Source organism: Rhodamnia argentea, chromosome 1, assembly GCF_020921035.1.
Source record: "Rhodamnia argentea isolate NSW1041297 chromosome 1, ASM2092103v1, whole genome shotgun sequence".
Taxonomy (NCBI): domain Eukaryota; kingdom Viridiplantae; phylum Streptophyta; class Magnoliopsida; order Myrtales; family Myrtaceae; genus Rhodamnia; species Rhodamnia argentea.
Window position 1 is genome coordinate 11,297,879 of NC_063150.1, and position 13,580 is coordinate 11,311,458.

Consider the following 13,580-nt stretch of genomic DNA (forward strand, 5'->3'; position numbering starts at 1 on the left):
AATTTACCCAAGAAAATTCAGAGACTTTTGAATCCCAAAATCATGATAATTATCAAGATATTAGAATAGGGAGGGATCTAATCTTTGAGTCGTGACGCCCAATTGCTTGAACTTGATTTTCATACTATTCAAACTCCGTTAGGCGGTGATCCTAGAGTACGAGTTTTGGCTTCTGATTGAATTATTGACAACGATGGATAATTCCAACAAGCCTCACGTTCCTTATCCTCCTCACCAACTTTTTAGCAGTTTCCGCCATTTCCAGAGCGTCATGATCATCTCCATCAGCCGCAAAGAAAGGAAAGAAAGATCCAAGAAAGCACGAATTGACATAAATCAAACTGCTTCATTGGAGTCACACAGTCATGATCAAGAGAAACAAGAAGAGGTGAATAATAAGGAGGAGGAGGAGGAAGAAAGAGAGCACCGACAAACTATCATTTTTCTCTCTTTCCGTTCAAGACTCGGAGAGAGAGAAATCGGGTTTCGCCGGCAACTTACAAAACTTCGCCGGAAAACTACTCCGGCTAGGATTTTCCCACTTAAAGGAAAAGAAAAAGAAAAAAAAATTTAACAAAGAGGATCAATTAGCAGAATAATACCCCGAAGAGCTAACTTGTGTACGCGATCGTCAGAAACACCCAAGAAAAGGAAAAGAAAGGAAAAGGACGATGCCCAAGCTTCTCTCCGGTTAGGTGAACAAGGTGAGGAGCTTCATCTCCGGCTCTCCCGCATTATTGTAGCTCTCGAAGCAAGTCGTCGTGCCTGACTCCTCTGAATTCATCGACGGGGACCCCGGCCGCCGCGTCTGATGGTCGGCCTTGAGGGCCGATTTCGTCTTGGCCTGAAAGTTCGTCGGCGTGAGGCGGAGATCCAGATCGATCGGCTGGAGAAGGAGGAGCTTAGCGTTATCGGCGGCAGCGCCGAGCCTCTTGCGCTTTTGGGAGACCCTCGACCTCGAGGTCGAGAATCGGGATCCCGGATTCGGATCGCGGAGCTTCCACTCGTCGGCACACGAGTCGCCGGCCTCCGAGGCCTCGTCGGAAGCAGGGAGGGAGGCGCCGACACCGCCGCGCCCGTCGAGGAGCTCGGGCATGGCCCGAAGTGAGCCGCCGCCCAGGACGGTCTCCACCGCCGCCTGGCAGACATGCCAGTTGCCCGTCCCCAGCAGGCCCACCGCCCCGTTCACTGGGTTCACCGTCCTTCCACACGCTTCGAACAGCAGCGACTGGAACAGCGCTGTACAGTAAAAGAAAAGAAAAGCTTAAGCTGTCAGAGAACTGAACCGGGGACACACTCATGTCAACGAGATCGGAGGACGTGATTCAATGTCGAGATCACCGAGGTGTGCACGTACCGGGCCTCTGCGTTTCGGGGACGGCGGAGATGAAGGACATGAGGCCGGCACGGCCGAAGAACTTGGCGACGAAGACGGTGGCGTGGCCCTGGGCCTCGGGGCTCTCGATCCACTGCAGGCAAGGCCGCAAGATGCAGGACTCGCTGCAGCCCTTCCTCAGTACTCGGCAACCGTTGCAGCTCATGTCTTATCGATCTCTCCCGATTCAAGAAACAAGAAAAAAAGAGCAGGCACACCGATGATCTCGAAGCTGTTCTTCCTTTCCTTTTCACTGTAACAGCGCCCGCTCAGATGATTCTTCACTTCACATGAAAGTTCGAGGGTTTGAAGCAGTCTCGGATTGCTTTGACCCTAGGGAATGGATGTAGAGAGAAAGACAAGAGAGAGAGAGAGAGAGAGAGAGAGAGGAAAAAATTGGGTTGGAGGGTGCAAGAGAGGAGATATATAGATGCAGGGGTGATTGGGGTGGTGGGGGTATTGGGTTAACCAGGGTTAGGTTAAATTTGAAGGGAATATTGGAAATGTTTGGCTTAAATTATTCAAGAAATGGAGCATTGGCCTTGAAAGATAAGATCGATCCTATTCTTGAAATATTTTATTTAAGAATATCTAATCCATGTTGTTGTTCCCTCCTTAGCTACCTGACACCAGGGACTCGGAAGAACATTGTTTTCTGAGATGTGATTTGGGTTTTGGAGTCTCTAAATGCACCCGAGTTAATTAGTAAATTTACAGTGTTAGTAACTCACATCACCCTCATTTAGTAGTGTTCTCAATCGTTGGTGAAGCCAAGAAATCATTAGTCACCTCTCTTTAGTTATATTGTAAAGCTGAGAGTATATGCGTTTTCGAATAAGATAGTAAAAATTCAAGAGAAAATGGTAATTATGTTCTCTTCTTTAGTCCGATATAGTCCGCGCTTTTTTGAATCGACGCTTGCTTATATAAGTGCATCTCACGTGATCTACGTAGGAAATGATTTAGTTTCACGTAATGTCAGCTGATAACATCTAAATGTACAACTAATTATTTTCAAAAAATGGTTATTTGCAAAGAGAAGGACAAAGGTCGGAATGAGTTGATGAAGGAGAGTTCATTATAAGTGTGAAATCTGGAATCATTAGTTTGAGCCTTTATTTCCGAAGATATTTATGATTGGGATTTTACTTTATTAATGTTTAATTCGGGTGTCTAAATATCAATTATGGCTAGTAGATCGAGCAAGCATTAAATGGTGGTCATTAAAGGCGATGATTCACTACGATCGTTCAATTAAGAGTACGGGTGGAATTTGGGTAAACTCTGGAACCAGTTTTGAAACCTGTGTTGGGGTAGGGTTTCGGGTTCCAAGTTCTAAGATATGTAGGGTAGGTTTCGAGTTTCAAAAAAATAATGAATCTGTTCCAATGGGCAGGTTTCGTACGAAACCCGGAACCGCACTTCTATTGTCAACTCTCTTCCGTCGATTGACCACTGTGATTCTCTTTCAAAAGATTACTTACAAACAAATAAATAAAGAATGCTACTACTATAATCGGTTATTCTCTCCCCATGAGAGACATACAAAAGTATCACTTGCTATCATCTTTCTATATCTAATTAGGGGATTTTTTTTCTGTATAATTAAAAGGGTGTGGAGATCCATAATGTGGGAATTGCTCAAACTCTAAAGTCACTTTATTTCCCAAGTTGAAATTGAGAAATCAACATAAAAAAAAATCAGGTTAGTGGAGGAGGAGATGCTGGGTGGAGGGGTCACGTGTGGGCACTTCTTGTTTTTCATCTTTTTTTTTTTCTTCCCGGTGTTGGGGGGGTGTGTTTAGATTCCAAAGTCATGGGCGTAAGCGGCTCCGTGTTTCCGCAGTGGGTCGTCCCTCCACCGTCGGATTCCTACTTTTCTAAAAGTTGAGTGCCTGTTTGATTGGCTTTCTCTTTCGTTCGATTTATTTATTTATTCATTTATTCAAAGTAGCCCACTTTTTCATTTGCGACGTAAGATACTCTTGATGGGAAATTTTGAAATCTTGCACCCAAAAAAAAAAAAAAAGTTGGGTTTTATCTGTGGTGGGTTATGGTGGTGTGTGCCATGAGGGCATGGACATCAATGGCATATATTCGCATCCCCATGGTGGGGCATAGAGAATTCCTAGTGGGGAGGAGAAAAATGAAGTCATTGTTAAAACATTCCGATTGACTAGTTTTTTTGGGCCTAGTGCCATAGATGAAGGAAGAACTTAATGGTAATCTTAAATGAATGGATCATATATTTGGTTAATTTAAGCTTGAAAAGGAAGTCAAGACCATTGGGTTTGTAAATACAGAAGGATTAGAGTGAAATTAAGTCAAGACCATTGAGGTGGCAGTTCCAATGTCCTCTCTCTGATTGTATGGTTACAGTGGCCGACCTAGTTTTCACAAGATGTTTGACAAAATTTCTCACAGTTACGGTATCATTACAATTATAATTGAATAATGGCCCGAAGTAAGTTTAAAAGTCTTCTCACCCAATTTTAAGGTACTGTAGTTTCAAAATGAGTACCAAATGTGATTTTACAAAACTTGAAAACACTGTAGCCACTCCAGTACCATGATAGACAAATGAATCGAATTGAATGGAAATGAGAAATCTGTTGGCGTGAGCTGTATTTTCTATAAAGTAGGGATTTTTTCTTTCTTTCTTTATTACAGCTTTTTTCCTAATTTATTGAGATGCTAGGGTTAGTACATGTATTGTATATAAAAACGATTGTAATACTGTATATATTTATTCAATATAGAGGAAAATATTCTTCTACATGGTATTAGAGTCTAGAGTTTGCTCCTTGTAAGTATTGTACGTTAATCCCCGATTACGGCGGTCCCGCCGTCATATATTTTTGCTCGTCTTCTTCATTGTGCCGTTGTCTCACGCCGGCCGACTTCATTTCGCCCAATCACACTCGACCTCGAATCCATGACGGATGAAAACCCTAAAGGAGCATTGATTCTCCACCAAAATCAAGAGGAGAATTCGACCACGGAAGCGTTTTTGGAGAATCTGACTACCAGATTGACATAGATTCTGACTCGGAACCAAACTCCTCCTCCAGTACCAACACAGCAAAATGATTCGGCTTCATCTTAGATTGCGATTAAATTGGATGGAACCAACTATGGCTTATCGTCTCAGGTTGTCGAGATGTAAATCATAGGCAAAGACCAGTTGGGGTATATCAATGGAGACCTTCCCCAGCATTTGCCTACGGATCCTGTTTTTCGAAAGTGGAAAACCGAGGACTCGCTTGTGAAATGATGGCTCTTCAACTCTATGGGTCCGACATTGATTGGCAATTTTATCAGATTCTCTACCGCTAAAGTTGTGTGGGATTCCGTAACTACCACCTTTTTTTTATAGCACCGATACTTCCCAAGTGTGTGATTTAAAGCGCTAGGTATTACGACTCAAGCAAGCTAGAGGACCAATCGAAAAATACTACAATGATCTTTAGGGACTTTTGCAAGAAATTGATTTCCGCAAGCCTAATCCTATGGTGTGTCCCGCAGATATTGAGCGCTACAATAATATTATTCAAGAGGACATGGTTTACCTTTTTTTTTATGGACTTGATGATCATCTCGACAAGGTTCATGCAAATGTCTTACGGATGCAGCCTTTCCCCACCGTTGAGCAAGCCTACGCACCCGTCCGCAAGGAAGATGTGTGCCAAACCGTGATGCCGACCAATGCCGATGGTTTTCCTATGGGTACAACAATGGTCTCGTGGGACAATCGAGGAGACCTGTCTGCAGGTTGATGGCGAGGCAATTCTATGGGTAGAGGTAGGCGCTCTCGGTCCACTGTCAAGGCCAAGTCTCAAGTGCCCGGCGACAGTTCTCATTGTGGCAATTCCAAACACACTAGGGACAATTGTTTTAAGCTGCATGGATTCCTGAATTGGTGGGACGATTTTCAATCGTAGAAGAAAAAAAATCGAAGCAAAGACGGGCAAGAGTGCAAGCCGGGCATCCTTGGTGATTGGGAGTTCGTCTTTTTCCTTGGTTCCGATGGTACCTTCAACTAATCCTTCCACCCTTCCTCCCGAAGGTAATTGTGGTTCTATCTTTTTCACTACTCGTCATGATGGAAACAGTGGCTGGATTATCGACTCAAGCGCTACCGATCAAATAACGACCGGCCCTAATAACCTAGTCAACCGTACTTCACCGCGGTGAGACAGTGTGTATAATGCTAATGGACATTGCCATCCTATTACCATGGCTGGGAGTGTGGCTCTCACGCCATCTCTTTCTCTATCTCATACATTACTTGTGCCATCTTTGTCCAACCGTTTATTATTTGTTGGACATATTACTGAGAGTTGAATTGTCGTGTTCTTATGTACCCGGATTTCTGTTTGTTCCAGGACATTCTCACGAAGGAGATTATTGGGCGTGGTACTAAGAAGAAGGGGCTATACATTGTGAATGATCTCAACTCTCTAGCTATGCCTATCACACTCATGGTCGGTCTTTTAGCAAGGAGAAAGATGTTTGGTTGTGGCACCATCGGTTAGAGCACCCATCATTTAGATATTTGAAGTATTTGTTTCTTGAGTTGTTTCATGGTTTATCGGATTACGCTTTTCAATGTGAAACATACATTATGGCAAAGAGTCATCATGTTTCTTTTCCTTTGAGCTCTAATAAAAGTAGCAAGCCTTTTTGTTTGGTTCATTCTGATATGTGGGGTGCATTTCCAATTACTACAATATCTAAAATGAGATGGTTTATAAACTTTGTTGATGATTGCACACTTATGACATGGTTATATCGGATGAAGTATAAAGATGATGCTCCTAACATATTCCGCATGTTTCATAAAATGGTTGTCACTCACTTTGGAGCTCGTATTCAGATTCTCCGCACGGACAATGGTGGGAAATATATTAATAAACACCTTACTTCTTATTTTAAGGAACATAGTCTCATCCATGAGACCTCTTACACTCAAACCTCTCAACAAAACAGTGTGGCCGAACAAAAGAACCGCCATATTATAGAGACGGTGAGAGCTCTTCCGGTAGGCGGCAATGTTCCAAAAAGGTTCTGGAATGCAGCGGTGGTCACAGCCGTTCACTTGATGAATCGTATGCCTTCTCGTGTGTTGCAATTTCAAACTCCATTACAAACTCTATCCCAGTTTGTACCTCTCCCTTCAATCTTAACAATACCTTCCAAAGTGTTTGGGTGTGTGGCTTTTGTGCGTCTTCACAAGAACCAACACACTAAACTTGACCCGTGTGTGGCACGATGTGTATTTATTGGTTACGGACTCACCAAAAGGGGTATTTCTATTATGATCCAATGACCAAGAAGACACATGTTACCATGGACGTGAGTTTTCTAGAGTCTGAGCCCTATTTTTCTCTACCTCATTGTTGCTTTCGGGAGGAGAATTATAGTGAAAGGAAAAATTGGTGGGACATTGGCATGGAGGGTATAGAGTTAGGAGGACATGTGGAGTATAGGGTGCGATTGGGTAGGGTTGGACCATTAACCAGCTCACGTAAAGTTCTAATGATGCGGTTTGATGAGGACCAAGACCATGGCTCGATGGTAGGCAATGAGGGGGAGGGTGCGATGGTAGATGATGAGAGGGAGGGTAATCATTTTTCAGCTGAAAGTGAGGATGACCAGCAGCCTATATCTACACCTAACGAGCGAGATTAGCCTGCTTCTTCGCAAATTGCCCCTTCTTCGGTACTCGACCACTCTCCCGAGAATGATCCTAAGATAAGCTCTCTTCCCGATCTTGAGGTTTCTGATGATTCTGATTTGGTTGATAGATATAAACTCCATGACAAGTATAACAGAGGCAAGCCTCCTAGTCGGTATTCACCGAATGTGAAAGAACGGAGGTATAGATATTCCATTGCCGATTTTGTGTCAACAAGAAGGCTGTCGAAATTTTGTAAGGCTTTTGTGTCAAATGTATTAGCTATTCGAATTCCGAATGGAGTGGGAGAGGCCTTGAAGGATCCAAAATGGGTCCAAGCAATGAAGGAGAAGATGGAAGCATTAGAAAAAAATCAAACTTGAACGATTGTAGAGTTGCAAGAAAGGAAGAAAACCATGGGGTGTAGGTGAGTATTCACCTTTAAACATAAGGCAGATGGTACCATTGAGAGGTCCAAGACTCGATTGATCGCAAAAGAATACATATAGACTTATGGTGTGGATTATCAGAAGACTTTCTCTCCGATTGCAAAATTGAATATCGTGCGGGTTTTGCTATCACTTGCCACAAATCTGGATTGGCCATTACATCGGTTTGATGTGAAGAATGCATTTCTTCATGGAGATTTGGAGGAAGAGATTTACATAGAGATTCCACCTGGATATGAGTATGTTAATAAGCCGAATGTTGTTTGTAGATTGAAGAGGTCGTTATATGGTTTGAAGCAATCACCTTGTGCCTGGTTTGGTCGGCTCAGCTCAGCCATGAGAAAGTACGATTATTCCCAAAGCAATTCAGATCGCACTTTATTTTTGAAGTAAAGTCAAGGTAAGGTGATTGCCCCGATCATATATGTTGATGATATGATCATCACAAGAGATAATATTGAAGAAATTTCGAAGCTTCAAGAGAAGTTGGCAAAAGAGTTTGAGATGAAGGATTTGGGAGGACTAAAGTATTTCTTGGGTATTGAGGTAGCTAGGTCTAAGAAAGGAATTTTTGTGTCACAAAGAAAATACATACTTGATTTGTTGGTTGAAGTGAGAATGTTGGACTGTAAGCCCGCTAATACTTATATGGTGCAGAATCATAAACTTGGGAAGTATCCCGATCAAGTTGGGACTAATAAGGAGAGGTATCAAAGGTTAGTAAGAAGATTAATTTATTTATCTCACACTCGCCCAAACATTGCTTATGTAGTAAGTGTTGTGAGTCAATTTATGCATGCTCCTAGTGAAGAAGATATGAATGCGGTACATCGTATCCTTCGATATTTAAAGTCGGCTCCAAGGAGAGGGATAATGTCTGCAAAGAATGGTCACATTGCAATGGAAGGATATATGGATGCGGATTAGTCGGGGAACGCAACAGATAGAAGGTCGACGTTAGGTTATCTCACATTTGTAGCAGGTAACTTGGTCACATGGAGGAGCAAGAAGCAAAAAATTGTAGCCTTGTCCAGTGCCGAGACAGCATTTAGAGGAGTAGCGAAGGGGTTGTGTAAGTTATTATGGCTTAAAAAGTTGTTGCCCGAACTTGGATATCCTCTAGAGTTTGGGATGAAGCTATTTTGTGATAATAAAGCCGCTACAGCTATCTCTCACAACCCAGCTCAGCATGATCGGACCAAACATGTTGAAGTTGATAGACACTTTGTTAAGGAGAATTTGTATGCTAAAGTAATATAGCTGCCTTTTGTCAAATCTAAATATCAATTGGCCGATGTTTTGACCATAGCTGTGTCAAGTAGAGCGTTGGAGAGCTCACTCGTCAAGTTGAATATCGAAGACATCTTCTCACTCACTTGAGGGGGAGTGTTGGCGTGAGCTGTGTTTTCTATAAATTAGGAATTTTTTCTTTCTTTCTTTATTACAGTTTTTTTCCTGATTTATTGAGATGCTAGAGTTAGCGCATATATTATATATAAGAACGATTGTAATGCTGTATATATTCATTCAATATAGAGAAAAATATTCTTCTACAAAATCAATCAAACCATATTAATGCCTTTTCACTTCACCTTTTTATCAAATCTTTCTTATAGCAATCCCCAACTTGTGATTATCGGTGAAAACATTTTAAAAAGGGAACTTTTGTACATGTAAATCACTTACCATGAGCGACACTTTCCTTGATGTCTTCAAAGATTGAGACAATTTATTTATGAGAATGAGGTTCTTTTCAATTGTTGAGATTTATTGAGATGCATATGGGAGCACTATACATGATAAAGGGAAAAATTATCCAAAAAGTTCTAAATTTATTGTATGGCGGCTAATTCAATCCTAAACCTTTCAATTATGTCAATTTAGTCGTAAAACTTTTGACAACTTGCTAATTTAGTTCTAAATCTTCCAAATGTACCAACTTTTTTGTTGGATAGTTATGTAAATTTAGTCCTAAATATTTTAACAATTATTCAATTAGTCATTCCGGCCAATTTTGTTAGGAAATTGCTTACATGACGATCTAATCGACGCTGGTCGGTTAGACTATCACGTAAGGGACAACCTTACTCCTTTCGCTGGTCATTGATGAGGGGTCGTCAACCTCAAGCAAGGGACACCATCGCCGACCTTAGGCGAGGGACACTTGCATTTGGGCTTGCAAGGGTCGCTCTTGCCTGATCGGGTGAGAGTGGCCCTTGGTTGCCCACCCTCGCTGGTCCCTAAAGGTTGGCCACGGTTGGTTGAGGGAAAAAGGGAAAGACGAAAAGAAAAAAGAGAAGAAAAATAAAATAAAAGGAAAAAAATTCATAAAAAATGAAAAATAAAAAAGTTGTCAAGCTAGTATCAATTGTGCCACAAAGGACGGTCAGCTAAGTAACACCCACACTGACACGTCATTTCTAAAAAAAAAGAAAGTAGATAATTCTAATACGTTGGGACATATTGCATATTAAATATATCTTTATATATATATGATAAATTATCATGTACACATAAGAATATTAGTCATGATTACGTTTTTTTTTATTGGGATATTAGCTTTGGGGTGGTTGGATACATGACTAAGCAGATACATTTTTAATAAATCTACATTTTGACCCTTAATTTATTGCAAATATTTAAAATGGACCCGTGTGTATCAAAATGGTGTGTCGGACTGCTAGACTCGCGTGTTGTTGGCCTATCTGGAGCGTTGACCACATGTCGAATGTATGTCGGAGAGTGTCGGACACTACACGACACTACACAAAGGCTCCGGGAAAGTGTCGGCGTTTTCTAGACGGTAGGAGCTAACTAGACTGTCACATTAGCGAATTTTGCAAAAATGGCCGTAAAGACCAAATTAGCAAATTATTAAAAGGGTTATGACTAAATTGGCACCTGAATTGGCCGCCTTACAATAGGTTTAGATCTTTTTGGATAAATTTTCTTAGGATAAAGCAACTTTGTCTCGAAATCTTTTCATAGCTTTATGTCTCATTGAAAGTGAAAAATATTTGTTGAACAAAAAGCCTATTGATTAAAGTGGATTACAAGACCAGATTTTTTCCAAACAAAGTGAAATCTTAACTTCTAAGTGGATTGTCAAGTGAAAATCAAGGACTAAATATTACGAAAATCTTGATTTCTCACTTCTAAAGGGAAAAATTGATTTTTTTTTTTTAAACAAAGAGGGCTACACCATGTTTAAATAGTATATCAGAAATCCCCCCAATCTAAATAGAGAAATGATTACGTGAATATTCTTAAGTCATTGTAACATAACAATCTTGAATAACTATGAGAGTAACAGTATGTTATGGGCCACAAATTTTTAAAGGAGTGGAACTGCGATTTCTAATTATTTGTTCTTTGTTCTTATGTAACCCAAAATATGCTATTAATCTTACAATAGATTAAAGATATTCACATAATTATCTCTTATACTGTTATTCTAGCAAAGTCCAACTAAATATATATCTCATACTGGAGTCCCCAAAGAAAGAAAAATTCGATGGTAGGCATAGAATCTTGAAATGGCAGCCTATGCTTACATTGAGAAAATACGACCAAATCTATAACATCATGATGACACCATTTGGAAGTCCATGGAGCCGAAGACGGAGCTGGAGCCGAGGCAAGACAGCTTTCGTGTAAATGTTGTCGGTTTTACACTCCCAATCGCGTGTAAGCCAGGATGTTTCGTCCTTGACGTGCTCAAGGTGCTCGGGCCAACCTTCTCTAGGACATGTCCTCCGTGGCTGGTTCGGTAGAGCACTATTCGATATACCCTTTGATATGTATTTTAGATCTGTAGATGCAGGAGTAGTTCCATATTTCCTAAGACTTGTTATTTTCAATGTCTCCAGCAACTTTCGAGAATGTCCATAAGACCTTTAACGTGGTATCGTAGACCAGTGAACGATGGTAATACACGTCTCACAGTTCTTAGACCAAGGCCACCGGCTAGGACCGTGACTCCGAGCCTTGCATGCAACAACAGGACAGGGATGTAACCACGTCGGTACAGGATTTTGGATAGCAGCACATCCAGGATTCTGGAAAATGTCCAGCCGACTAGGGGTGACCAAATTGTCCGACCTAACAAAATAGTAGATGCATTGATGGAGGAACACCATCTGATCCATTAAGCCGTGAAAATATATGGACGTGAGCACTAAGTGAACCTAGAGTCTAAGGTTGCGATTGTTTCCCGAAAAAAATGAATGGTCTGAAAAATTATCGTTTTGTATGGCATACTAAAGTTACTGAATATTCAAAGAAGGTATGCTTTACTCGACACAGATCGGAGAGGAAATCACGGCAATCGTAGCTCGACTCTTCTGCCTATCCTGCGTATCTTGGCTCGAGCTTCATCTCATTTGATTCCAAGAAACAAAAAGTGGTTGCTCGGTCCTCTGCGAAGGTTGAATATCCTGTCGTACTTACCCAGTATGTGAAGTTTCTCGGAGTTCAATCCCTGTGGCAAGAATTAGGAGTATGTTAAATCCAAGTTGCCAGCTATCTATCGCGAGAGTGTCGGAGCCACATGTCTAAGCGCGAATCTAGCGTTCCATTCTCGCCTGAAAAATTGACTTCCACTTCGTCCGAGATCACCATCCAGCGAAAGGATTACTTCGAGTTTCTCACGTTTCAACTGCTGACCAACTTGCAGAAGCACTCACCAAGATTGTTATCCCGATAATGACACTCTTCATCACGATCGAAAGTTGGAGTCTCCAATGGTTGTCACGACCGAAATAGGCATTGGCCATGTGGAGAGTGACATTGGCTTCGTGAGGCATCCGCCATGAAAAGGAATATCGGCCTCAAAACTACAATTCATTACATAGTGATTAGGTTGCGACTGGCGCGATATTGGCGAGCAAGAGTTTTGAAATATGCAAGATCGACCAATGTCAATGCCGGTGGTGCCAACAAGAAGAGAGAAAGGATACGAAGTTCTGCCATGGCAATCATGGCCACATATGGAGGAAGGCTGGTTGGCGAACGTTAAAAAGTGGTTGGTAGTGTTGAGATCCATGTATTAGTTGTATTAATAAAATTTCACATTGGAGAGTGTGGTGTGAAGTAGTTACCATATCATGTTGACCCAAAAACACGTTAATGGTGGGTTTAATAGGATATATTGGTGAGATCAGACTTAAACTTTCTCTTGGTAATCTCCTTGGTGAAAGTATCAAGTTTCTGTTGAGCGCTCCCAACAAGTTGGGGAAAATTACCGAAAGAGTCCTAAACCTACAAGTTAGTCCTAAATTTATTTTTATGTTGTCAATTTTGTAATAATCTTTTGCACTTGTGCCAAATTCAATCCATTTGACTAGCCGGCGTTGACATGGCCAATTTTTACAGCCACAATGGGTGGGGGTAAGAGGGAAAAAAAGATGCAAAAAAAAAAAAAAGGCTCAAAAAGAAAAGGAGTTAAAAAATATGAATTTGTTTTGAAATATTAAAATGTTATTAAAAATTGTTCACATCGGCGCCGGCCGGCCAAATGGACTCCGAATTGGCACCAACGCAAAAAGTTTAGAACTGAATTAGCCAAAAAAGTTAAGTTTATTACTGAATTGGCACAATTATAATAGGTTTAGGACTTTTTCGGTAATTTTCCTTAACAAATAGTATCAGTAAATATGAGATTGTTGCAATTCACATGTGAGTTATGTTATAAAAGTCCCATCTCAGCGAATGAATATAGTGTGAAGTAATTAATGTATTTCAATTGCCACATAACTTATCGGCCTAAGTTTTTATTTTTCTTTTTAATTGAAGGTGGGTCTAGATAGGTTGACAGGTTGGACTTATGCTCTCCCTTTGCTATCTTCCCATGTAAGTCTCTTCGCTGCACACTCCAACAGGTAGTCATGGCGTAAAGGTCTCTACTGCGCACTCCGACTAGCTTGTCGTGGCGTTTGGTGAGATATTGAGAAACAGTTTTACAAGAAAATGTCAGACGTTACTAGAACACGCATGGGGACGGTTATCCGAACTTTAGATACGTTCCTAGCAACGTATTTACTGTTTTTTTTTTTTTTCATATCTTCACTAGTGGTGTCAG

General features: G+C 41.1%; 1 protein-coding gene across 1 annotated transcript; it reads right to left on the bottom strand.

Moving 5' to 3' along the window:
- Nucleotides 1-326: 326 nt before the first annotated feature.
- LOC115747091 (LOB domain-containing protein 37) lies at nucleotides 327-1,752 on the bottom strand. The gene is made up of 2 exons (XM_030683146.2): nucleotides 1,358-1,752; nucleotides 327-1,239 (listed from the first exon to the last, which is right to left on the bottom strand). The coding sequence occupies exons 1-2, from the start codon at nucleotides 1,539-1,541 to the stop codon at nucleotides 692-694; spliced, it is 732 nt and encodes a 243-aa protein (XP_030539006.1). The 5' UTR covers nucleotides 1,542-1,752; the 3' UTR covers nucleotides 327-691.
- Between the last annotated feature and the right edge of the window lie 11,828 nt (nucleotides 1,753-13,580).